Source organism: Drosophila persimilis, unplaced genomic scaffold, assembly GCF_003286085.1.
Source record: "Drosophila persimilis strain 14011-0111.01,24,50 unplaced genomic scaffold, DperRS2 tig00000686-arrow-arrow-pilon, whole genome shotgun sequence".
In the NCBI taxonomy this organism is placed as follows: Eukaryota; Metazoa; Arthropoda; class Insecta; order Diptera; family Drosophilidae; genus Drosophila; species Drosophila persimilis.
In genome coordinates, this window is record NW_020825336.1 from 1,491,687 (window position 1) to 1,518,687 (window position 27,001).

The 27,001-nt window shown below is 42.0% G+C and overlaps 1 protein-coding gene across 1 annotated transcript; it reads left to right on the forward strand.

Annotated features, from left to right (window-relative positions):
• Positions 1-23,279, forward strand: LOC6601666. The gene is made up of 6 exons (XM_002026695.2): positions 1-178; positions 20,281-20,511; positions 20,581-21,423; positions 21,499-21,644; positions 21,712-22,495; positions 22,557-23,279. The coding sequence occupies exons 2-6, from the start codon at positions 20,430-20,432 to the stop codon at positions 22,922-22,924; spliced, it is 2,223 nt and encodes a 740-aa protein (XP_002026731.2). The 5' UTR covers positions 1-178; positions 20,281-20,429; the 3' UTR covers positions 22,925-23,279.
• Positions 23,280-27,001: the final 3,722 nt, after the last annotated feature.

Genomic DNA, 27,001 nt, shown 5'->3' on the forward strand with positions numbered 1-27,001 from the left:
TGTTTGGACGTGTCCGTGCGCCTTAGTACGAAACTTAAATCTTCGTGATTCGTTCGGAGTCGAAGTCACCCACGCCGAAGCAGCGTCTCTTTTGGCTTCTTGCTGCCGCCAAAAAAATAAATAAAATAAAAACCAAAATCGTTTTTATTTGAAGCAGCCGCGCGACGCGCGCTTTTCGGTGTGTGTTCCCTCTGACACTTTACATACAAATTAAACAATAGCGGTAGCGGATTGTGTTTTTAAAAAGTTTTTATTTTACTTCGAACTTCACTGATATAGATTTAAGTAGAGGGTCACAAAGGAATTCCGGGCAAGGGATTGCGCGATCTTAATATTGAGCTAGACTTTGCGGTGTCGCTGCTGGATCAAGACTGATTTGAACTTTCTGATCTTTGCATCGTTGATCCCTTTCGGGAATCGTTTTTCTATAAACATTTCAATTGATTTCGCCATCCCGAGTATTGGATTTCGTCATCCAAAGAGAGAACTGTAAAAGGCCTAAAGTGCAGGATCTGCAGAAAGCCGGGAGTGAGATTGTTTATGAGAAGCCGGGTGTGGGCAAACATTGGTTTTCCATTTAGGCGAGTGTCAAAGATTGGGGTTGCGGCGGGGGCGCTTGAGATTGTACATCTTAGAAATCAATTAGGCGGAGGCCCAAGATTGAAATTGTTTTCGTTTTGGAAAGCCAAAGATTGTTTACAACTCGTATAAGAGCTCAATGGAATTGGGTACGTTAACTCCCCCCATTCTTAAATGTTTCGTCCCGATACATTTTGAAGTTCTGATAGAGCTCTAATTTCTTCTGACAGTATTTGAATGTTGCTTTCCACTATTTCTTCTGACGGTATTCTTATTGATTTAATAAGTACACATTTGGTTAATTTATAGCCGAAGTAAAATAACATTAACAATATCAAAATGATTAAAAATAATGTTGTTAATGGTAAGGCCGTATTACCTAATGTTATAAGGGGATTTAAAATATTAACATTATCAAAAGAAAATTGCTTATCATTCGATTGTATATAATCGACTAATTCAAAATCGCTATATCTATGATGCGATATATATTTTAGAATTTTACCCTTATCATTTATGTGGGTTATATTATTTATTACAATTGTGTTGTTGAATATAAGGAGATACGATCCTAACAAAGTAGTATTGTCTACGATATTTTTGCCTGAAACTAATATGGCACCATCCTGAATGATGTCTATTTCTTTGTTTTTTTCCCTTTTTTTAGTGCAGTTGGCTTTAAAGCCATTAAGTAAATTGGTGAAACAGGTACTCTTTAAATTTATTTGTGCGTAATTGTTAAAAGTTTCACTTTTAAAATTATTCATTAAATAGTATTTCTCCTTACATTCACAAACTTTTTCACTTATAACTAACATTCCATCATTTTGTGAGATGGCTCTTGCATGGTAAAACTTGCAAATATCTTTAATTTGAGGATATTTTATGTAAATGATTATTAAATCTGCATTTCGAATTATTTTAACCGTTGCAATGTCCAACAGATCAGACAGTTCAACATTATGTTTTTCATGCTTATAAATGTCCTCTATTTCGTTTTTATTTAAAATTTTTGTATTGAAAATGTTTACTTTTAAGAGGGTTATGGTATCAACTAAATTTAGTAGGTCAAAAGTTATTAATTTTAAACGATGCTTTCTCAGTATCGTTTCTTCATTGAAGATGACATTCTTTAATGAATTTGATAGCAATTCAATTTCTTTGAAAAATTTGGAATTTATTACAAATTGTTTATTATTATTTTCAGTTAATTCATTTACTTTATTTTGTATTTTCAAAAAGTCGTCATGATCAGGGCTGCCTGCTATCCATTTCCAAATGGTACCTAATTCATTTATTCCCCTTTCTTTCCGTTTTGGAACTAATTCTGAAATCATTAATTTTAATAGACTTAAGTCCATTGATATTTCCCACTCATCGTCTGAATTAATTGATTTGTTGACATATTTGGATTCTTTATCAATTATCTCTCTATAAAAACTCAAATTAGTAATATGGAAAAGTTCAGCGTATGTTTCATAAGTGTAAACGTCTCTGTCGTCTTTGAGCAATAGATAGTCACTATGCGTATAGTCAATTACTTCCGCAGTCGTCAATATAACAAAAGTCAGTATTAGTATATTCGCATACATTTTCTGGAAAAAATATTTAATATTTGATGTTATCTTTATGTATAATTCTGTTTCTATTGTTGATTATAATTTTATTCGGTCGATTTTCCTTAACTACCTGCTTTTTGTATCGGGATTGTAGTTTATTTCTTTCCCCGAATTTCTTTTCATAGACTACTTCTCCTATTTTATAATCTTTTTCTCTTCTATCTTTGTTATGTATCTTAAGCATTTTGGTCTGAGCTTCCTTAAGTAATATTGGATTATGTTTGTGTTCTATTTTGTTATACAATATGTCATATGGCATTTGATTGGTCGTTGAATGTATCGTCAGGTTATATTTCAGTGCCGCCCTTATTATTATTTCTGAATAATCTGTTAGATTTAGTTCATCCTTGATGCACCGCGCTATTTCTGTTAGTGTGGAATGTACCCTTTCTACCTGACCATTTGAGGTGCTGTGTCTGGGATCAGCATAATAAATAGTTAAGTTACTTCTTTGTATGAATGATCTAAATTGTGCTGAAGTAAAGCTTGGTTCGTTGTCAGTCATTAATGATGTTGCTAACGGAAAGTGTTGTAAAATTTCCATTACCTTATTTTCAATGTTTAATTTACTTTGAATTTCCTTGACCACCAAGTATTTGGAATAAGAATCTATACAAGTTATGAATGTTAGGTTTTGGGCATAGTATATGTCTAAGTGTAATTGATCTCCTTCTTTTGCTGGAATGGGAGCTTCCCCAATTGGAATTTTTACAGGGTGTCTCTGATATTTGTTTTTGTTACAGATCTCACAATTTTTTATATATTCTTTTAATTTTTTGTGCAGGTTTGGCCAATAATACAGCTTAGTTATTTGTTTGTAATTTTCGTCTAGTCCTCTATGGGCTCTGCAATGTGTTTCTTCTATAATTATAGCTTTATCTTCTGAATTTACTACATCTTGAAGGAACTTTCTCGTGAAGAGAAATTTATTTATGAAGTTTTCCTTTAGCTTATTTTGGATAAGGTATAAATCTTCTAAAGTGCAGTGTATTCCTGTGGTTAAGTGAGGCTGAATAAATTCTTTTAAAATGATTAGCAGATTGTCAACCGTATCAAATTCAATAATATGTCGGGTATTTTCATAAACTCTTACTAACTCATGAACTGTGAATCTCCCTTGCGCTAATAGTAGCTGCTGTTTAAATTGGTTTAGAGGCTTGCTAGTCTCTTGAATGACGTTTTCGAAACTACTCTCTGCTGAATGCTGAGTATTTATGTCTGATTCTGATTCTGTCTGGTCGACATCACTATCTGTCATATGATTTATTTTAATCCGAGATAACGCGTCCGCTACTACGTTAGTTGAGCCTGGCTTATAAATGATTTTTGGTGTGAAACTTTCTATGAAGTAATACCAACGTTTCATTTCAACATTTGGATTTTTTTGCGACATTGCAAAGGACAAAGGTTGGTGATCTGTATGTATTTCAATTCCACTCACTCCGTATAAATAATTTCGCAAATTTTTTAATGCCCATACAATAGCTAATAATTCTTTTTTATTAGTAGCATATAATTGCTCGGTTTTACTTAAAGTTTTAGAAATAAATGTTATGGGATTCCCATCTTGCGACAAAACTGCACCTATTGCTATGTCCGATGCATCTGTGGTTAATGTGAATTTTTTATTGTAATCTGGTTGTACTAATTCAATATGTGCTATTAAACTGTCCTTTAAATTATTAAATGCTCCAATTGCTGGTTCATCCAGCTGTATTAATGCTTTCTTGGATGCCCTTCGTGAAACTTTCCCATTTACTCCGCTCAGATATTTTGTTAAAGGTTTGGCAATTGTGGCATAATTTCGGACAAATTTTCTGTAATACCCTGTTAGTCCTAAGAAGCTACGTAGCTCTCTGATATTTTTAGGAATTGGATAGTTTTGTATTGTGGAGATTTTGTCTGGATCTGTTTTAATGATATTTTGGGAAACAATGTATCCCAGAAATTTGGTTTCCAATTGAAAGAATTTAGACTTTTCTAGTGAAATTTTCATGTTAGCGTTTTGCAATATCTGAATTATATGAATTAGATCTTTATAATGTTGTTCTATAGTTTTTGAAAATATTATTATATCGTCCATATAAACGTGACAAGTTTTCCCAACTTGTTCTCTAAGTATATCGTCCATTGCCCTTTGGAAAATTCTGGGAGCGTTCGTCAATCCCATAGGCATTCTTAGAAATTCATATTTGCCGTTATTTATGGAAAAAGATGTTTTTTCAATATCTGATTCCCTCATTAAAATCTGATAGAAACCTGACTCTAAATCAATGGCCGAGAAATATTTTGCTTTACCTAAATTGGCAAGGATTACTGAAGGATCTTGCATAGGGTATCTATCCGGTATAGTGTTTTCATTAAGTTTCTTAAAGTCTATTACTAATCTATGCTTAGGAGTTCCGTCCTTATTTACTCCCTTCTTTGGTACTACTATTACCGGTGAATTATATGGGCTTTTACTAGGTCTGATTATACCTTCATCTAACATTTTACTTATTTCGTTATTAACGAAATCGTTAACCGAATAAGCGTATGGATACTGCTTGCCATATACCGGTCTATCGTGTTCAGTGTTAATCTCTCCTTTTATATCCGTTCTGAACGGTAACTGTAAATTTATATTGGCATGGTCTTCTTCGATGATAGATACCATTTTCTCTCTGAGATTTTCTAAATTGTCCTCTTTGTAGGTTATTGTGTTATACAATTTCATTTTTTTCAATTCAGAATTTGCATAATTTTGAATGTCGGATATTTCTACGACGGCGCGTTCAGGATTTTTGCATCCCAAACTTTTAAATTGTTCATTGTCGGATAATTCAACGACGGCGTGTTCAGGATTCTTTAATCCCAAACTATTCGAACTTTTAGTGTCGGATAATTCAACGACGGCGGGTTCAGGATATTTGAATCCCAAACTATTGACGGATAATTCTTCGTCGGCGTGCTCAGGATTTTTTGATCCCAAGCTATATAAACTTCCTTCTACCTTTACTGAATCGCTTTTCATTTCTTTTTCTTCTTCAAAATATTTTTTTATTATATATTCCTTCAACGGAAGGATGGTTTTTCCTTCTATAAAGGTTAATTTGTTTAAAGAAAGGACCTCGTCATATATTAGTTTCTCCTCATTGTCTTTATAACTTAAAGTCCCCTTTCCTGTATCAATAACCGCTCCGATTTTCTTTAATAGGTTAAATCCTATTAGTAAATCTGCCTCCATTCCATCTATTTCATAAAACACTTGCTTTGTGTTGAAAATAGTTATATTATGGAAATATTTAATTATTGAAAACCCATTCACTGTAGCAACTTTCTTATAGATTGGTAATTCTTTTTTATTGTCGTAAATTCCTTTTTTTATATAACAGGAAGTTGCTCCCGTATCTATCAAAACTTTTAATTCTCTGTTTATTTTTTTGTCTACTCTTTTTAGGTAGGGCAGACCTACTTCGGGGGCTGATCTAAAAAATGATCCTCCTCAATGTTATTTATCCTCATTGCTTTATTAGCCGGTTGTTCCGACATTTCGTTTAGCTTTCGTTTCTGCGCTTGATTGTCGTTAGACTGATTATTCGGTACTACGTTTGCCCTAAAATGCTGGGCTTGGCTATAATTGTTATAATTGTTATTATTTCTCCTATAATAACCGTTAGTATTCTCCCGATAGTTTCTATTGTTATTATTTCCCCTGAATTGATTGCTGTTCTGTCGGTTCCGGATTTGTATAGATTCGTCTACCTCCATTGGTTCTGGGGCCTGATTTTGTTGTCTATTACCCAAGAAATAGGGTTGTCCCCAAGACATGTTATTCCTCTGCAAATCCCTTTTTTGGTCGAATGGTGAACTGTTAGTCCTAGGTTGTCGTTGGTTGAATCTTAAGGTATTAAAATTATTATTCCCTGAATTTCTGGGACCGCTGAATTGGTAGGCAAATTGGGCCCGAATGTTATTAGATTGCAATTCCTGTACCTTTGCTAAGGCATTCGGTAAATCTGGGGGATTCAATGAAAATAGGATTTCAGCAATGCCGCCGTTTAGGCCAGTGACAAAAATGCGTAAGGCATTGTCTCTAATTTTTTTATTTGATTCTTTGGTGATCTCACTGTCCTTTCCGTGAGTCATTATTGTCTTATTTATTAACAAGGTCATTTTCTTGTTAACCTCGTTATAGAAATCTATAATTGAAAGGTTCCCTTGTCGGAGAACGCTTAATTCCTGTTCTATTATGTAAATAGGTCTCTTGTCACTGTAAACAAAGTCAAGCCGTGAAAGTATGGCATCAAAATTTAGAACTGTCCCGTGGTTGGTCAGTGCGTCATGTGCTGGTCCTGTTATTTTGTTTCTCAAAATTGTTAATGCAATATAATATTGCTTACTTCCTTTCTTATATAACTTCACTGCAGTTTCTGCAGCTTCCCTCCATCCTACATATTGGTTTAATCCACCATTAAAAATTGGTAGGGATTCTATTACCTTCAATGTGGTGTCGTCTCTTATTGTCTCGTCTATTGTTTCTGCCTGATAATCCGATACCTGATCGGATTTAGTTTCTATTTGTTGTTTTAAATTTACAATTTGCTCTTGTACTTGTGAAATTTGAAGTGCTATCAATTGTTTGACCAGATCTGCTGTGAGATCGGTCCTTGCTTGAGAGTTAATCATTTTTAGTTTTTCAAAATCTAAAGTTAGCTGATCCACTTTTAATTTTTCTTATATGTTAGTTTTTATAATCTTATATATCCTAATTGAACTTATATATTTATTAATACAACTCTTGCTCACGAAATATCCGGTAGGGGTCGTCCTTCTTAGTTTGGCAGATCTTCGAACGGGTCTTCCTTCTTAAATTTCTTTGCTCAGCTGGGTCTTCTGGGGGTCTTCCTTCTTTGGCTTCGCTAATCGTTTCACTTTCTTTGTATTTTGGTTTTGTCGGTTTTGTTGGTTTTGTTTTTTAAAAACTTTGGGTTTCTTTGGTTTTTTTTGTATTTACGAATTGCCTTGATTAGCTTTTTGTTTTATTTGTATTTTGCGTTGTATTTGTATTTGTATTTGTATTTGTATTTGTATTTGTATTTGTTTTTGCACACCCTAAGCTCCGGTTTGTTTCCTTTTTATCTCACTTTTTTTTATCTATATCACACAGTCACTCCGCGTTTTTAATTTTGAAGGATTTATTCCATTAATTAATTGTCCTTCGGGTTTCGGCACGACGCAACACTTTTATCATTCGGTGTTTTTTATACAACGTCGCCCCACGTTGGGCGCCAATTAAACAATAGCGGTAGCGGATTGTGTTTTTAAAAAGTTTTTATTTTACTTCGAACTTCACTGATATAGATTTAAGTAGAGGGTCACAAAGGAATTCCGGGCAAGGGATTGCGCGATCTTAATATTGAGCTAGACTTTGCGGTGTCGCTGCTGGATCAAGACTGATTTGAACTTTCTGATCTTTGCATCGTTGATCCCTTTCGGGAATCGTTTTTCTATAAACATTTCAATTGATTTCGCCATCCCGAGTATTGGATTTCGTCATCCAAAGAGAGAACTGTAAAAGGCCTAAAGTGCAGGATCTGCAGAAAGCCGGGAGTGAGATTGTTTATGAGAAGCCGGGTGTGGGCAAACATTGGTTTTCCATTTAGGCGAGTGTCAAAGATTGGGGTTGCGGCGGGGGCGCTTGAGATTGTACATCTTAGAAATCAATTAGGCGGAGGCCCAAGATTGAAATTGTTTTCGTTTTGGAAAGCCAAAGATTGTTTACAACTCGTATAAGAGCTCAATGGAATTGGGTACGTTAACTTACATATGTATTTGTATATTGTTTTTTTGTGTGTGTTTTCCCTATAGTTTTTCGATTCAAAAACTTATTTTCGTAGTCTTTAATTCTAGAAATTTGCCCACTGCCGCCGCTGCTGCTGCTGCTGCTGTTGTTGTTAGTTTTTCTTTGCCCCTTCAGCCAGTGTTGAATTTGAAATATTTTCCTTTAATTTGAAAATAAGAGAATTACATATAAATAAAATCCAACGGCAGGAACAAAGTGCGATGTCTGTGTGTGTCTGGTTGAGTGGTGCGCTGTGCTTAATGGAAAAGAAGCTCGAATACTCGTATAAATAGCGAAGAAAGAACCCCATAACAAACGGAACGAAGAACGATTTTTTTATTGGTGATTAGCTGAATAATTAGCCTAAGAAATTGGCTACAATGCCGGAAAAGTGAATCAAATTAATGATATACTTGCAAACGTTTATGGGAAATTAGGATCCAAAAATATACTGTTGAAAAATATTCCAAATATTTAGCATAATTATTTCGCACTTATGAAGAATCGAATGGAACTGTTGTGAATAGAAATGAGTTTTCATACGCAATATTTCTTAATATTTATGGAATAATTAGCATTTATTATGATGATCTATAAAAGAGAGATTTTGGTTGATGGTTATGATTCGCATAGTCCTTATACGCTCCTTCCTTAGACCTACCTCAGGGCTAATCGCTCATCAATCATTTTACATACAACCAATCAAAGCTACTCACACATAAGAAATCTCTTCAATTATTTGTACCTATATTAGCTTAACCCTGGGCTTAAATCCCACATCTTTGTATCCCCAATTATCCTTTAAGCATTCTTCTTAAGGCTTACTCACCATCAATCATTGTATATATATATGCAAGCACACACACACACATATACAGAGCACACAATCAAACCCACTCACAGAAATTGTGATGTCATCTGGCTTGTCGGCTTCTGCGGTCATCGGTGGCAGCCAAGAAACGAAATTAAAAGCGAATATGATGTGACTTGCTGAACCAGCAAAGGTCTCTTCTCTCGCTCTATAGACGACTGCCTTACTTCCAACTTCGCATCGGATCCGACTTCCTCCCCGACCCTGCCTCCGACTCCGGCACCGACTCCGACTTGGACTCGTTTTCCCTTCGGTGGAACGAAGCGAGGCTCTGGCTCACATGTTGCATTTGCTTTGAAGGATATCCGTCACCAGGCGCTCAGAAAATGAAATCATCAACAGAAACGAAAACGAACGGAACAGAAAATCAATGAAATGCTAGGGACATGCTTCGTACTTGTACTTTTCGGTGCTCGGGGTCGCTGTCGCAATAAAAAACATGCAATTCTCGTGGCGACTCTGTGACGCTCAGACTCCCTGGCGACGCGGCCATGGCACATATATTATGGTGAAGAGAAAATTGCTTAATGCACTATACCCCCCTCTTCCGATTCCGTTTCCGCCTGCATTGTCGTCCTTTTGTTCCTCGGCCATCCCCCACACTCTGTCCACTCGGGTAATTTAATCAGCCAAACGCTCAATTGACGCCAGGACCCTGCCAGTCGTTGCCTTGGTAACTAAATTGCTTACAACCGCGAGGCCGAACCCCCGAGCACCGAACACCGAGCTCTGAGCACTGAGCACTGAGCCCTGCGTGTGGCCAGGTCCGCCCCCTAATCACACCACTGGCATGGGAGGGAGCGGTGGCAATTACAATTTGTTGTAATTTTTATTGACAGTTTTATTTTCTGCCCATGACGTCGTTGTCGTTGTCGTCGTCGTTGGCGGTGCACTATGTTGCAACTGTTGCATGGGCTTCTGTGCACCGCGTACACTTTGTTGCCAATGCGTTTCCTTTTGCATTTGCATTCTTTTTGTTGTCATTTATGACCGTTTCGGAACGAGAGACGAGCCCCTTATGTGCTTGCCTTTTATGGGAATGACCCAATACTCGTAGTGGCTAAAATAGGTTTATGGGCTGCGAGACAATAAAGAGCAGAGTAATTGTATGATAAAAGGTTGGTAGAAAAGCCATATGGATTTGTCTTCTTTAATTAAAGGACTCCAAATGGTTTACAAAGGAAAATAACAGTTGGAGATCTCATTCTTACGATCCCAAAATGAAGTATCGTATTGCAAGAAGCCTGAGAATTGTTATTTAAAATAATACTGAAATATGACCCGGAACTCAACCCTCCGCTGACCTAAAAACCTCGAAGGTACCATATTTCATGATCAATCCATCAATAGATTAAGCAATTTATCAGCACCCCAAACGAAGCAGCCATAAGTATCCGAAGATATGAAGAAAATATGCAGAGCTGCCCCGTGTAAGATTTGTGCGGCATGCCGCATGGGGATGGGGTGGCAGCGAATGCCGCCACATGCCGAAACACGAACGAACAACTGTTAGCCACCCCTTTGCGGGATGAATGGGATAGCTTTACGGTACTGGGCTGTGCTGTGCAATAAAATGGGAAATCGGAATTAAAACACGCCAGGCGTTGCCATCAATCAAGCCCAAACGTGAAATCCACGCAAAAGAGGGCCAAGACGCACTAATAGCTGAAGGGGCAGAAAACCAACCCCAAAAGGTAGAGTGTGTCAGGAACCACCCTTACAATAGGGCTAGATAACGACGACAACCACCCCAAGTCAAAGCCAAGACAAAATAAAGGAACTTCAAGATATCTAGGTGGAGTGAACGTTTGGAATTGTTTTTCTGTCTTACGTTTTGTGTGTATTGTATCGTATATTTTTTGATATACACAAAAAACACCCGCAACGTCTGAGGCTGCTGCTTCTTGAACTTGAATTTCGCAGAAAGCGAAGCAGTCCGATCTGTGCAGACAGAAACCCGACAAACAACTTTAGAGCTTACCTTACCTTACCCGTAAAACCGGCAGACAAGACACATTCTAATGGCAAACAATGGAGCCCCACAAACACACTCAAACAAATCGATAGACGGGAGCGGAGCAGCGGCTACGCGGTGAGCGGAAGAAAGGCCCAACAAATGTATATAGTATATATAGGTATATATGTATTTGTATAATTTTGAAACACAAAACCCGAAACAAGCTTTAGATATGAGGCATTCGAGTGTGTCCGTCGGTCCTCATATATGACATCATTCGGCGTCATCAACAGATAACCTCATCATGATCTCTGTTGTTGTCGGTTCGGTTCGGTCCGGTTCGGCTCGGCTCGGTCTGCTGTCTACTGTGTACTGTCTGCATGGCCCACAAGAGATCGCAGTCGCATCGGAATTATGTTAGCTAATTTCAATTTCTGTGCTGATTTTTCCAGAATTTCAAATTACATACATACATATGTATGGTACATATGTATGTATATGTTTGTGCTGTTTCCATACGAGAATTGTTGACATTTTGAGCTCATCTGTCCGCACATCTGCTGAGGATATATGTACATATATTTTTAATGTTGTGTGTTTTTTATTCAAACGAAACTTCTTGGCATGCGGGCAAATAAACAGAGGACTGGCACCCCGAAAAATTCAGCACAACATAAATAATAAATAAATTGTTAAGTAAATACAGAAAAGGAAGGAAGGAAGGAAGGGTAATGCCCATGGTTTTCTTAGCTTTTAACGATTATGATTATGGTGCCACAAACGTATACAACAGATCTCTCTCTCTCTTTATATGTAGATCCAGTGGATCCTAAGAAGTGCTCCACTAACCCTTAACCTTCATTTCCGAATTGGAATGCTAAGATTTCGTCTAGCTTTCATCTACATCTGTTGTAATACACACATCTTTTTCTATATTTTGTAAATACTTTTTCTATATGTGTGTCAAAGCTTTTGCAAGAGTAGGATGACTCAGAGTCGCCGACGCCCCTCACAGGCATAAATATGTACGTACAGATACAAAGATACTTTCAGGCTATTTCGGCAACTGTCATGGACCCCCAAGCTTATACAGTGGCTGCTTGCTCTCTTCTGTGTTTTATTTATGACGCACCACTAGGCGACTCGTATTTTGGCGGACCGACGAAACTAGGGCAAACTTTTCTGGGTTCTGTTTTGATTTTTGGGCGCCCAAGTCTTTGAGTTTCCGCGAGCCTATGGGCTTGCCAGCACTACCATTAAATAAGGCAGTTAAAGTGCAGAAAATTTCAATGTCAGGCTGTCAGACAAAAGCCGGAGAGGGCGCCGGCAAAGGCAAAGGCAACGGCAACGGCGCCATTGTCAATCTAATGGGACATGGCCCGTCGAAAGCGCTGCCCACGCCACAAGAGATTTGCTCTCTGTCGGGGATACGAGTGCTCTTGGATTTGGCTTGAAGTATCTGGGAAGGGCTGGGAAGACGGGGAAAATCTTGTGAATTACTCGAGAACATGTTAAAGTTAATGTTGCATTCGAGGAAATGTTTTCCTGTTTTTACCAGCTTCGAGTACGAGTATCTGCCGGCTTGAATGACAGGGCAACGTCAAAGCCAGCTTGTAGCTACAAATGTATCCGTGTATCTCCTTTTGTGGCGTTCTTGCTGGCGCTGGCGCTGGCGCTGGCACTGGCACCGGCGCTCTTGGGGGCCGGTTTTGATGAGGGGGCAAACTAAGAATTGCATTTGTCGCACAACGCAGTTGCTGTGCTCTGCCGTGCTTTGCTGTCTGTCTTTGCCGCTCCGTTGCCATTGAATTGGAAATCAAGTTTTTGAGGAAATGATTGCAATGCGTGACTTGACTCCGTCTCTTGGTCGTGTCAGCGCCGTTTGGCTCCCATGACTCCTACCAGACTCTTCTGGCTCTGGCTCTGGCTCTGTCTCTGCCTTGACTGTGATTCCACGATGGCCCTGTCGTACGTAGGTTACCATACATTTATGGCGGCAGCCCACAGCACAGCACAGCACATCATCGCATCGATGTCTCAATTGTCGGCTTCCCCGACTCTAATGCTGTTTTTGGATAGCGGCAATTAACGCACTGACTAATTAATTGAAAAATGAAATGAACCCCTACAATTACAAATCAATTAAAGGCAGGCCAGCCAATTGTGTGCGTGCCTGTTGAAACCGAAGTTTGCCAAACATTTCCAAAGCATTCCAAGCAGCTTTGGTATTTGGAAAGTCCGGCTGGACTGGCGAGACTGGCGGGTCTGGCGGGACTCTATTGAAAACGCATTCCAAATGCATATAAAAAAATTACGAGGTCAGATGCTAATTTATGGAACATTGAGTCAGCCTGGGGTCTGGAGGTCTATGATATCATTATTACGGAATTGTGATTGAAAATCTGAATCGTGCAAACAAACTGGTTAGAACTTCCCCCGAGCTGCCCCTCATTTACCATCGAAGATCACTCTCTGCCCCGCGGCAGACTGTCCGCTAAAATGTGTTTTAAATATAGATCTTTCACCCGAAAAATATTACGTCAAAATAACGAGATGATGTCACTGCTCCACATAGCTCTATAGAGATACATAGTCGTGATATCGTCGCTCTCGTTGTCGCTGCCACCGCCACCGCCACCGCAGTGGGGTCATGACACTAACAAATTGATGCTGAAATGGACAGTTTCGGACAGCTTAATGGCGCTTGCTTCACCGCTGACGGCAATGAAAATCTAAATGTAATATTTTTGCAATCTGCCGCCCTCCCATCCTGCTGCCCACTACCGTCTGGCAGATGGCTGCCCGAGCAGACACTTTGTGGGAACCAGAACAAGAACATTCTAATGTAAACTATGGGGAAAATGCAACAAGTTGCAAGCAGCCGGCCCCATTGCATCCAAGTGGTGGCTAGCCTCTGCCTCTCATAATGAAAACCCAAACAATATGGAAATTTGTCTATTGATTTACCAATTATTCAAGGGTATCTGAAGGCATTTTCGACCCTGAAGAGTGAAAAGATCTGAGCATGGAGACCCCTCATGATGGGGATATAGTTCTTCCAGGGTATCACTAGCTTCGATAACACATAGCTAACCTTTCGTTTATTCTCCATTTGCTCGGACACAGAATTTTCAACAGATTTCCACATATTGTGTGATCCAAAAATAAAAACATAATTGACTTGAACTTCTTTCCCCTGTGAAAAATTAAGGGAAAGGAAAATGAAAAGGGAAAGGGGGATGGGAATGGCTGCTTGTTTATTTTTCTTGCTTAAATAAAAAACAGGAAATCAAAGCAGAACATTCAGATAAAAGGGGAAATCCCTTAAGATATTTTTGACTAATTATAGAAAACGATCTGCTTTTGTTTAGAATTTTGCAATAAAATGGGGATCGACAGTTCATATGCCATTATGTGGCTTCCACATAGAGAGAAACTAAAAACTATTCAAATATTATGCTTTGGTAAATACATACATATGTATGAGTATTTATGAATCTGTTTTCCGGCTGTCAGAGAAGACAAATTTTCTATTTTGGTCTCGCACTAATTGAGAGAATTTTCGCCATAAACTATGTGGAAATATTTCTCCACTGGATTTGTACATCTGCATAAACTAACCTCCGCTGTCTCTCCAACCTCACCCTCCCCCCCATATAATACTAGCCTTGTTCCCCCCTTCCTAGTCGTATTCTTTGGGGGATTGTGACTTGCGTGCGGGGCCTCTATAAATTGCTCAATCATGGAATCTTTCTGGGTTTTACATTTGCACATAAATTTTTGTGGGTTTGTTAGAAAATTTTATGAATTTTCCCAATACAAATTTTCCTTATGAAGAGCACGGAGGGTCATGTTCTCCCCATTTCCCCCATGCACTTTCCCTGCTGCCTACCGCTTGCCGCTGACCCAATTTCTTTGCCTTAATTAATTAGCCGGCAACAGGCACGAGCCAACATGTGAGGAGTACCCCGGGATGGGTCTTTGCGTGTGCCCACCCAAACAGGGGCGTGACCAGGCGGCTCCCCGGGGCTCCCCGGGGCGCGTTCTTGTTTAGTTGTTGTAAATGCGTTTCCGTGTGCATTAAATGGGGATAAAAGATGCTAAGTAGTCTTTAACTTTACCCGAAAGTGAGTGGGTGGCTTGTCTATGAATATACCCGCTTATAAATAGATACTTGTGCATAACAGCTAAGACCCTGCTAAGCGGGCAGCATTCCTAACAAGCTGTCAACACGTTTATGAGTCAGGAAAAAGCGGCTTAAATCAATTTCCATAACGTGTATAGCATTGTGGAATGGCATTGCAAATGCAAATCTAGCATACGAAGAGACCTCACACGGGAAACAATGAATTATTGCACAACACAACATCATTTACGAAAACTCTAGCGGAAATGGGCCTCATAAAGTGGCCAAGGTTTGGCTTTTGGGGCGTGCGATGTCGCCTCACCTTAAAACTCTCCTCCTCCCAAGCCGACACATCCATCAATAATTCACCTACTCAATAGATTTGCGTTACGGTACTCCGCCGGATCGGTCGTCTGTATGTCTGTTTGTGTAGGGGTCGCTTCAATGCAATTGTAATAAATAAAACGAAACCAGAATCACGCTACGTGCTGACAATTCCAAACAGTAAAAAAGGGAGAATTCGCCCCGCCACCTGCTCCCCCCCTCCCCCCTAATTAAATGTACAAATTTATGAGGCAATCGAAGAAAAATGCCAAAAGTGTATGCAAGTGGAAAGGTTTACCTTTATCCGTAATTATGTATGAGTCGCCGGCTTAAGGCAGCTCCGAACAGAATCGAAATTGCGGATCGTATTCGGAAATTACATGCGGCATTATCCATAGGCTTGCTGGGGCTAGGGCTGTTTGCTCCGCCTTAGGGGCCCAGTAAATGTCAAAAGGTGCCTACGAAATTTGCAATAATTTCCATTTGGTTTAGAATTGAAATTAACGTTTTGTTTTTGTTTCGCTTGCGCGAATCTGAAATGAAAATTTTATGTAAATGTGTAATGTGGCGTTATGAGGCCATTAATGGGTACATTGACTTTATCCCCGGGCAGTGCTGCGGGGAAGGTAGAAGGTGGCAGCCTCAGCCTCATCCTCATTGGAATTCCTTTTGATTTCCAGTCAGTCTCTCACTTTCATTGGGCGACACTGCACCCTTCCATGCCTTGACGGCACTTGCTTGGGCAGACAGCCCACGTAAGCCGTTGCCCGCCCATGTGCGGAGCCAAATTGCTGACACAGTTCGAACGGTCGCACAATTTATGCATTTTAAATGTTAATTAAGCCGCTCATAGAGAGCCAGCCAGAGCGTACAGAGCGGACAGAGCGAACAGAGTGGCCAGAGAGCAGTGGCAGTCATTCATGAGTTTAACCAAATGCAGGCAGCGGCCTTTGTTGCGGCTTTTCTATTTTTCCATTTTCCTATTGAATGCCGCTCGGTGCTGTCGTCGTGTTACGCATAATTAAGCGAGCGGCCTGTCATGCGCCGCGCTGTCTGATCGCAAACCCAAACCCAGGCCCCAGCCCATGTCCCCCCGCCGCCCGAAAATAAAAGCAATTGACCCACAATGAGAATCGGGGTCCAACCACATCGGTGCACAGGCGCAGCAAAGCGCAACAATCTCTAGAGATACTCGAAGAGAGAGGCTCCGGCTGCTACCTACAAAAAAATAAGGTGCTAAGAGATCTTTGGCAACATAGTGGCAGCAGACAGGCCTTGGGCAAACACCGAACCGAGTGAATAAACAAACAAATGCAAAAGCTAACAAATAGAATTTGCACCAGGCATCGACAAGATACGAATATATTACCTCACACACACGCTATGATTTCGGCTTTGGCCTTATCACTAATTGACTTTTACAAAGTGATTTACAGAGGGACCTCTGATAAACAATCGCCATAGGTAGCCAGCCCACGGGTCACCCCAAAGGCAGAGCAGACCTCTTGCTGTTCGCGGCAGCAATTGTCGTTTGTTGTAATTAAATTTCTATTTTGGGGCTGCCTGGGCTGCCTCGCATACTCTTCATACACACATACCTAGGTACATACATAATTACCGCCACGGTGGCGACGCCATCAGCAGCCAGCAGAGTTCTCACAGTAGTGCCCCGCAGTAATTTTCATTCCCAAACATGCCACAGAGGCACAGAGAAAGAGTGGCACCCAAGCGGAAAAGTTGCAGGCGAGCGTGTGGCGAAAACTGAAAAGAAACGTCAGCTACATTAGTACAGGCGGCAAAGCGGTCGAGAATGATATCGGTTGGGGAACGGATATAGTTTTTCCATTAGTTTATAGAAGTAATTAATTTATTTAGGTATTTTTAAAAGTTTTCAACAGTTGCGTGGGTGGTAGGGGCAGAACATAATCTTGTAAATTCTAGAATATAGTATATACAACAGGGTGCCAAAATATTTTCAAATATATTTTTAGTTTCTTCGAGTTTTATTATAGCTTTTCTTCAAAATACTCTTGCTTAAGCCCACAACTTTTCTTAATTCCCTTTCGACATTTCCGTTTCCTTTTCAATCGCAAAAGTATGTTGGCATTTCCTTAATTGCACTCGGCTGGGCTGTCTGTTCCCGTACATTTACTATTATACATCATAGTTAATTGTCAAACGTTGGAGGCCCCCGTTGGGGCTTGTTTTTGCCGGGTGGCAGTGCCATTTGGTCTCCAGGTCTCCCCCTTTATGTCCCATCGGTGGCACGCAATAGAAAATGTCAGCCATTTTGGTGGCTAGCGCCGGCAAAAGTTTACCTTAGGTCATAAATAAGCGCACTGTGTCATAGACAATGCCCATGTGGGGCAATCAGAGGCAGTCCATGGTGTGTGCGTCCAGGGTGTGTGTTCGTGTGTGTGTGTGTGTGTGGATCCCGGCTTGGATTTTGGTGGTTTGTTTTTTTTTTCTATTGGATTTAACGCTTTTCGGGGTGTGTGCGTGCGAGGCGTTTTGTCATTAAGTTGAAACTGAAGCTCCATTTTTTTTGCTGTTCGCTGGTTACTAATTTGAATTTTGGTCTCAAGCCCAGCGACAGTTTTTATAGTCGCTCTCTTATTGTTGCTGTTATTGCCGGCTTACGTCATGCATTGCCGCCAGTTTTTTGGCTTTTGTTCAGCGATCTGACCTTTTTGCTATATGTATAACCGTAGCTCTGGTCTATCCAATTTCAATGCTGATGCCGATGCTGATGCTGATGGCGAGATAAGCCCCCAGCAGCCATAAACTTTACTATATTTTTGTTAGGCTCGTACCAGCAATTTGTTGCAGCCATCCCCACTGATAACACATTTGTTTGGGATCCGATCCCTACTCTACTATATGTATCCCCACAGATTTGTATTCGTGGGGCGTCACATTTGTCAGTTTTTAGTTTATTGTGGAGATAAGACTATAGTGTTTCGAAATGAGTCATTGGTGTAGCCTCCAAGTGTTCTGTTTACTTGTCGATTTTTCGATTTTTATTTTGTTTAGTTTCGTGCTTGACCTTTGACAAGGCCGTTAGCAGACCCTATTGATGGGCTCCTAGTGGCAGTGTAGCATTTAAACTTAAGCAGTGTATAAATTTTGGGCTAATCAGACCTTGAGGTTGATTCATTCATTCGCTGGCATGGACCAGCTGTAGGCAATTGCCTGGAAGAGCTGTTCAATTATCTGGTGGTGTTGCTGTTGCTGTTGCTGCTGAGATCTTGCAGATGTCTGCCCATCTGCCCATCTGCCTCATGGTCTGGCCTTGTCTATGGCGTTGGGTTGGGCTTTGGCTTGGGCTTGCGACTGGGGTTAGGGGGCGTAGATCACACGCAGAGTCGGTTAAATGTTGCGCTTTCTGCTCGGGGTGATGTAATTTGCTTTGGCTGACAACTTAAACAACCGGTTTGGCTAAACCCGACAACAGCAAACAACAGCAAATACAACGAATACGAGTGCTAGGGTTTCTATTTCGACTAAAAGGTACCCTAAATTGAGCCGAAAACAGAGGGAAACATTGTGGCAAGGGCTTTCATTTGAATATCCTACAATCTGTATCATGTATCATCGTAGATACATGGATAATAGCCCTATATAAATACTCTTAGAAGCGTTGTGAGACACCTCCACCTCAATTACACACACTCAATATACCCTCTTGCACTTGTAGTACCCCTTAATAAAATACTTAAGATCTTGTTTCTTGTTTTCAATATACCCTCTCTGCTGCGCAGCTGGAAAAGTGCCGCCGCAACAAGCAAAATATGGCCATGGTGGCGCACTTTCATTTGCCCTTTCCTTTTCAGTATCATTGTCAAACTTGAGCACTTCTTTGGGCACCACTTTAGGCATCATCTTGCAAATTGCAACTCAGACAACGAACGGGGCAGCTTCATCTTCATTCCGCCTCGACACATGCATTTTAGTTATTATAAAGCAATTTACTTGTCGAGTGGGTTTAATGCACTGTCTAGTGGTTGCATTAAGCCCAAGTCTCCAAGTCCCCAAGTCTCCAAGTCTCCTCTTTTGCCTCCTCAACACACTCCCCACACAATTCTTATCATAATCGCCAGCCTATATAGTTAACTGATGATTAAAGCTACATGCGTTTCATTGACAATTTAATTTAAATTGATGTCTAGGGCAGTTGCTGTATGTATTTCATTATACGTGAATGTAATTGCTTGTTGTCCGTCTCTAGTAGTACCCTATAGAATTGGTATTGCGATTGAAAGCAGGTGTCTGCAACCATTAGAGAATGGAGGATCTTTGGAGCAAAGACACCTCTCGTGGCTGCCAGAAGACGGATCTTCCAAGATCGGATCACACTCTCTTTCGAATAATAGAGTAGAGTAGCTTAGGGTATTCAAATGTTCGACCCATGAACCTCTTCTCTGGCCCCTTGGTATTTCGTTCAATTATTGTGTTATTTTGGTGGAGCTCCGCGTGGCTGCCGTTTGTGTGTGCGGCCTATTGCCTATTGACACTTGTTTATTTTTGACACCCCATTGTGTGGAGCATACAAATAGTATACCCAATGCACACACACATGCATATATCCATCTATATTTATGAGGAGGGCTCTGGCACTCTCAAACGCTTTTCAACATGTTTTGTTTGCCTGTTTGGTTCATTGACAATGCCGATTATCATCAATGGGTGGCATCAAATGGTTTGATTGGTTTCTGTTATCCCCTAATTGGACATACAGTAGATTATAGGGTGCATAAGTAGTTTTAACCATCTCTCTGACAGCTCCATACGAACAGAGGTGGAGTGGAGTGGAGTGGAGGGGAATGCTTGCGGCTGTGGTTGCACTTGGTATGGCTTACTGGGTGTGTGTCTGGTGGCTGTGACTTTTGTGGTTGCGTGTGGTGCTTGTGTTTCCAGTGTCTTGCCTCCGTTTTGCATCACAGAGATGATAACCATCTTTCTGGCTTGCCTTTCTTACAGAACCCATCGAGTCGTCGTCTAACATGAGCAGCGGACTGCGCGCCAACGAATAGAGAGAAGCGGATACGAAACGAAACGAAACCCTCCGAAAAGGTGGCTTAATTAGAGAGATTATACATAGATAGTTTGTAGTAACCCGAATCGAGGAAATGGGTTTCATTGCCGATCGCAAGCCGCGTGTCAACAAGACGTTGATTTCGCTCAAGTTTGTCGTATTCTTCGTGATCAGCGGTGAGTACCAGAAGACGACTTTGGTCTTGGACTTTTCTTGAGACTAAAGATTTGTGCTCCACCTTTCAGGATTGACAGCATTGCATGTGCTGCATGCCACCAAGCCGCTGCTTCTGGGGCTGAACTTCTCCGAGTATCGCACCATCAGCATCATCGCACCCTTTGTGTCCATTTTGGGTCCATTGATTGCTGGTCCCTGGGCCGATCGTTTGGCTGCCCGGAATCCCAATACCTTTGGCCGCACTCTGCGAGTGCTGACTGCCATCTTCCTGCTGATACCCGCTCTGATCTACGCCTTCCTGTTTGCCATTCCCGAGGTCAGCCGGTCGGATGCCCACCAGCCGCAGGTCAGCTTCGGCTGCGATGCCAGCGGCGCCTTTCTGTTCCAGGAGCGGTGTGGCGCCAATGCCAGCTGCAGCCAGTGGGACCAGAAGGAGGGCAGCATCAACCTGACGCGCTGCACCTACAGCTGCCAGAACCCCAAGCACTACGAGAACATGTACCAGGTGTGGCTGGCGGAGGTCCCCACCCTGGCCCCCTCCACGGAGCAGAGTTCAGAGTTCGAGTACGACGATGACGCGACCAGTGCCGTCACCGAGAGCCTGCGCTCCAAACGGGAAGTGGTGGACTCTGTGGACCCCGATCCCGCCGACAGTGCCGGCATTGAGTTGGTCAGTGCCGAGGCGGCCCGTCGGTCGATTCGACAGACGAAGACACCACCCAAGAAGGTCTACGTCCAGCCTCCGCATCTCTGCATCACGCAGCGCAATTCTCTGGGCCAGAACGTGGTCAATCGCTGCCATGCGTACACCGAGGACACGACTAGTGTTGTGATGCAGGCCGTAATGGGCTCTGCGATCAGTCAGGAGGAGAAGAACGACGACTACGAGGGATGGTGTCAGTATCCATTGGGTGAGTCTTTGCTGAAATGTTTGATTACAATTCGGAATTGTAATACGAGAGTATCTCTCAATAATCCATCCCCAGAGGGCTTCCAGTGCCACATACCCGAAGAGCAGGTGAACTACATGAAGGACTTGAAGAACGGCACCAACTGCAAGCCCATGGTTGAGTGCCTGGTGGTGAATCCTTACCACGACGAGAGCGTACTCTCGAACAGTGAGTGTGTGAATGTAAGTCGGAGCCATGTACTCCCTCTCAGATCATCTTTTTTAATTGGAATTTTCAATCTTTCGCCAGACCACTGGCAGTGTTCAGGATACCCTGGTGGGTTACACCATAATCCGCCTGCTGGGCGACATCTTCTGCATGGCTGCCCTCACCCTGCTGAACACCGCCATCGTGATTGCGGTACGTGAGACCTCCGAGGGACGTGGGGAGGTCTGCCGCCAGTATGTGTGGGGTGCCATTGGGTATGTGCTGCTCTTCTCGCCGCTGGATCTGTTCTTCTTCCAGCAGGAGCCTAATCAGGATGCAGCTCTGGTTGCCCTGATCATATTCATCGTGTGCTTTGTCCTGGGCGCCGTTGTCCTGCTCTGTGCCTCGCAGATGCCGCTGAGTCCGCCCGAGTGGTGGTGGCACACCAAGACCGGCATGCTGGTGGTGCCCATGTCTGCCATTCGTCGCTATAGCCCCGAGATCGTGGTGCTCACCCTGGTGTCCATTCTGTTTGGTACTTTCTGGAGCAGCATCCACAGCTTCCTGCGCTGGACCTTCTCCGATGTGGATGCTGTGTGCTACTCCGGCCTGGTCCTCGTGCTGGTGCTCTTCTTCAATGTGGACAAGTTCATCGAGTACTGCGGACACTCGAACATATTCATTGCTGGATTGGCCATCTACGTGATCCGTTTCACGGCCCTGAGCGATGCCCAGACCCAGTGGCTGACCGTTGTCATGGAGGCCATAGAACCGGCCGTCATTGGCCTGATTTGGATCACGATCATTCTGTATATGCGTCATGCCATGCCCAGGAAACTGACCGCCACTGGACAGGCCATCGCTGTGCTGGCATTCTTCGGATTGGGTGAGTTTTGGAAGAATTTGAATAATTCGAGAGTTTCTATTTTGTTATTTTGTTCTTGCAGGCAAGGGCTTTGGTGCTCTGATTGGATTGGCGCGCGATGAGAAGAATCCCAAGCTGGAGGCCTGGCAATGCACCTACCAATGGCTGGCCATTGTCGCTTGCATCGTGGCTCTGATCTACTTTGTGATCTACAACCTGATACTCGCCCCGCGCTGCACCGCCAAGCCGCAGCACTCCGAGGAGCTCATCTCGGGCTCAGCCTCCCAGAATCTAGGCGCCACCTCTCCCGGGAATGGGGCCAGCAATGGCAATGGAGCGGGCAATGGGGCCGGCGCTGGTGCCTCCCTCAATGGCAATGGGAATGGCAGCTATTCTCCTCTGAGGGTCTACCACAACGAGAGGGGGAAGAAGGGACAGTTTAGGTACTAAAAGGGGAGACATAGAGATGGATGGGTGACATATTCCTTGGCTTTGTTTGGGATTACGAGCCCATCCGCCTCGCATCTCGCTGCGAATTCGAATGATATTCTTAGTTTATAAATGTGTACACCACGCCTACTCGTCCTTCTGCACACCCGTCTCCCCCCGGCCCGCTTGAGGGCAACACTGCTAATAGTTTGTAATGCATATTTTTGCTAAGTGTATACACCCAGAGAAAAGAAGAACAACCCAGAAAACATAAACGAAAAACCACACAATGAAAGAATGAACTTTTTTATAAATCGCATGTAGAACTTTTTTTTTTATTTGTTATTTAATGCCAACTAAGCGAGTTCATAATTTTAATTAAATCAACATAAAAACAAAAAAAAAAACAAAAACAAAAAAACAACAATTAACTGCCCAACTTTAATTGCAACAATAGCCGGCACAGAAAGAGATACATTTACCCCTAAAACCCCCGACATGATATGGCTCCCTGCCTCCCTCACTTTATTATGAGGTTACAGAAGTAAAGGCATCAATTTTTAATGATACATTTTTGCGTGATTTTACTAAGCATAATGCATGATGCATACTATACAATATACAATACAATACAGTACGATATAAATGTAACAATAAAGCAGAAAATGTAATTATACAAAAATATAATTTATGGTAATTAAATGTTTTCAAATTAAGCGTAATAACTGCTGAAGAGGTTTTGTTTTATTCAGGAAGAGGAAATTGTCGGCGGGAAATGTAATAAAGGTAATCATAATTGAGAAAGAGATGGAGAAACATTAGAATATACATTTGTTTAGTTGCTTGGAGGAAATCCTTCAGGAAATCGTATTTTCAAGTTCTCGAAAGCTATCAAGCGCCACCTGTAGGGGGCTTCTGCATGAGCTTTCTTAGATTTTCTTTCTCGAACTTTGAACCACGACTATGAAAGCTGTGTAAGCTTGCTTAAGTTATAAAAAGCTCTGGTCTTTACAAAAACACAATATATCCTTTGCTTTTCTTAATTATTTGCAGTATTTTCCCGTAACGATTTGCAATTTATGAGTCCAATGAATTGCATTTACTCAGTCAATGACGTTGCGTAAATATTTTGCCAGCACTTGGCCGTCCAATATATGAGTCCTTGAGTGGAAGGACCAGCACGGAGACCAACGACTGGGACAATGGAGCGCTCCACTTGACACCGAAGGATATTCGACGAGTCTTTGGCTTGGATGCCCTGCCCTGGCTGCTAATAGCCAAAAACATAAGAGGATGCAACACTCAGAAAAAAATACAGATTTCACTTAGATCTCATAGTTTTGCGATTTAAATATCCCATGAATGTTTCATGAGTGTTCGAAAAGAAAGTAAAATTAAGTATATGTATGTAACTGACATTGGGGAACTTAAGAAACTATAATAATAATCCCTTAATCATCCTTTTTTCTCGGTGCAGCCAGCGACACTGGGCACTCGGGCAAGCGTTAAATGAAAGTAAATAGCCACACACACACCAACACACATATAGTTATATACACACTCATGGCTATTTACTTTTGTGTACATACTTATTTAGTTGCATAAAAGGAGTAATAAGTGCGGATTTTATGATGCGACGCGACACAAAGAGGGACACACAGCGCACACACAGCGGGCTATCCGCCTCGATTGCCTTCCTCTTGAACTCTCGACGTGCGTCTGCCCTTTGACATTACCCACACACAATCATGAAGATACTACACACACACACAGTCGTGCAAGTACTTTGTGTTTGGTGTGGGTGTGTGTCAAAGTGACAATAAGCCACTTAAGGCAGCGCGCACTTCATTAGTTTTCTTTATTGATATTTTCACAGCAACCCAAACAGTTATGAGTAGTTTGTATGAGAACGGTTTAAGCGTTCGACTTGTCCTTGTCGTGCGTCTGATTTTGATGATTCCATAAAAATACTCGTACTGGTACTGGTGCTGGTGCTGGTGTTGGTTGGCCCCGTAGTTGAAGCTTTAATGTGATGTGTTCTTGCATTTAGTTGGGGTTCAACGATCTGTCTGGATAAGCAGGGGAAAATCGTATTCTTTCGTATAAACTGAAGTAGCTTAATGGTAGTTGATTTCCAATTGGTAACGATGGATTGCAGGGGTAATGGAAAGATCTAGCAGAGCTTATACTAATTTACGGTTACAGATTATCCATGCATCTAATTTGAATTCCTGACGCCCTGCCACAGAGCGTATGTGTAATATATATGAAGTGCAGTTGCTCTTTAAGGCTGGGCTTGGGTTTTGGGGTTTGGGGTTTGGGTCTGGGGCTTCGAAGTTGAGCTGGGGTTATTCGGTCTACCAAGCAGAGCAAAATCTTGGCAATTAGGCAGTGACAGCGAAACAAAAGCCTCGACAGAGGACTGCCATGGGTCTGGCTTGTGTCGCTCAGCCGCTCTCCGGATGGAAAGACAAAATTATTGTCACTTGGCACCTCGCAGGGAGAACACCAGCGGGAGAGTGTAGCAGCGCTGGGAGGGTGGGAGTGATAGAGAAGGATCTGTAGTCTGGGTACTAAGGGGAGTTTTGCAAGCGCTTTGCCCTATGAAAAATTGCTGTCATTTGCACAGCATAAAAATAGGAATATGCTGGGTAAAGCGGGCCAGGGCGGGACTGAGCGGAGGACGGGGCCAACACACACACAGTGCTAACCATAAGTTAACGGAAATCCACACAACCACATGGCCACATCCACATGCAGGCGACAGTGCAATGGAAAAGAGGTGGTCGGAGTGTGGGAGTGTGGGAGTGTAGGACGGGTGCGATGGGTTCTGCTGGGAAGGCTGCAAAGCACTTGTGAAAAATAACTTTGCACATCGTTGAATTTGGTGTGCAATTTTCTCTCCTTCCTCCTTCCTTTTACTTTTAATTTTGTTTGTAAAGAAAACTCATTTTCATCATTTTGAAGTTGCAACTGCGCTTGTCTTTTGTGTGCGAGCGGAAAAAGGAAAAAAAAACACGAGAAGACTGGAGAGGAGAGGAGAACGAGCGAAAAAAACGCTGCGCCACATGTAATTATTTTGATCATTTGCATGAGCAAAACCCACAAAACAGACGCCAAGCGCGCAAGCGGGAGATGGAGCTGCAAACGACTTCAGACCTTAAAGGCTTTAAGGGGAACGGAACCTATTCTCAGTCCCATTTGTAGCATCCCCATCATCTGGGGCTGGGGCTGGAGCTGGAGCTGGGGCAATTTATGAGCTCGTCTGCACCTTTTGCAGCTTGCACGTGTATAAATTGTTTTGCCAGAGTTGGTTTTTAGCCTGCCATGGCAACTGGCAACGCATTCTGCGAGTCCACCGTTCCTATCCATATTTCTACCCTGCATACTGGCACTGTGCTGCACAGCTCTTGACTGTTCTTTGTCTGCCCTCAACATTTATTACAGCGTCGTCGCATATTGTGTCATAATTCCAGCGTACAAATATGCACGAATGCACAATTTAATTTTTATGAAATTTTTCTCTGCTCTGCTCAGCTCTGCTCTGGTCTGCTCTGGTCTGTTGGCCGCATGCATAAACATTCTCTCTGATTTGTGATGGTTGCCCTCTGATGGAGGGTCCTGTGGCAGGACACACCTGGACTCAAGTCCAGGGCGATAAAAACTTACCGATTGTATGAAAAATTCGTTGCCATTTCATTTTGGTATCCATTTCAATGCTAATTTGTTATATTCTGGCATTTTTTTGTGGGCTTTTGTTGTGTTTGCAGGATCGTAGGCGTAAATAAATGAATTTCATTGCATACTTGTGTGGGCCAGGAGATTTTTTTGTGTGCCGTGTCCTTTTGTCGGCTGCTGAGCAATTTATTCATTCTGAAAGTTGTGGCTTTGAAGCGTAGCGGCGAAAGTGCGAGCTGCCTTATACATATAATTGAAATATTGCCAGAGGTGTCGCCTCACTGAATGAATAATACTTTTCAAGTGCTTCTGCCTTTGCCTCTGCCTCTGTCAGTACTCGTATTCGTATTCGCATTGGTACAATGGAATGAATTCATTTCCATCTAGGCAATCATTTTGACTGAGTGACTTTTGAAAAAA

Bases quoted from the DNA above. Each gene is read 5' to 3' on its own strand.
- LOC6601666 (XM_002026695.2), top strand. From the start codon at position 20,430: ATGGGTTTCATTGCCGATCGCAAGCCGCGTGTCAACAAGACGTTGATT. The intron at 21,424-21,498 runs GTGAGTCTTTGC...ATCCATCCCCAG, and splicing joins ATGGTGTCAGTATCCATTGG to AGGGCTTCCAGTGCCACATA. The intron at 21,645-21,711 runs GTAAGTCGGAGC...ATCTTTCGCCAG, and splicing joins CGAACAGTGAGTGTGTGAAT to ACCACTGGCAGTGTTCAGGA.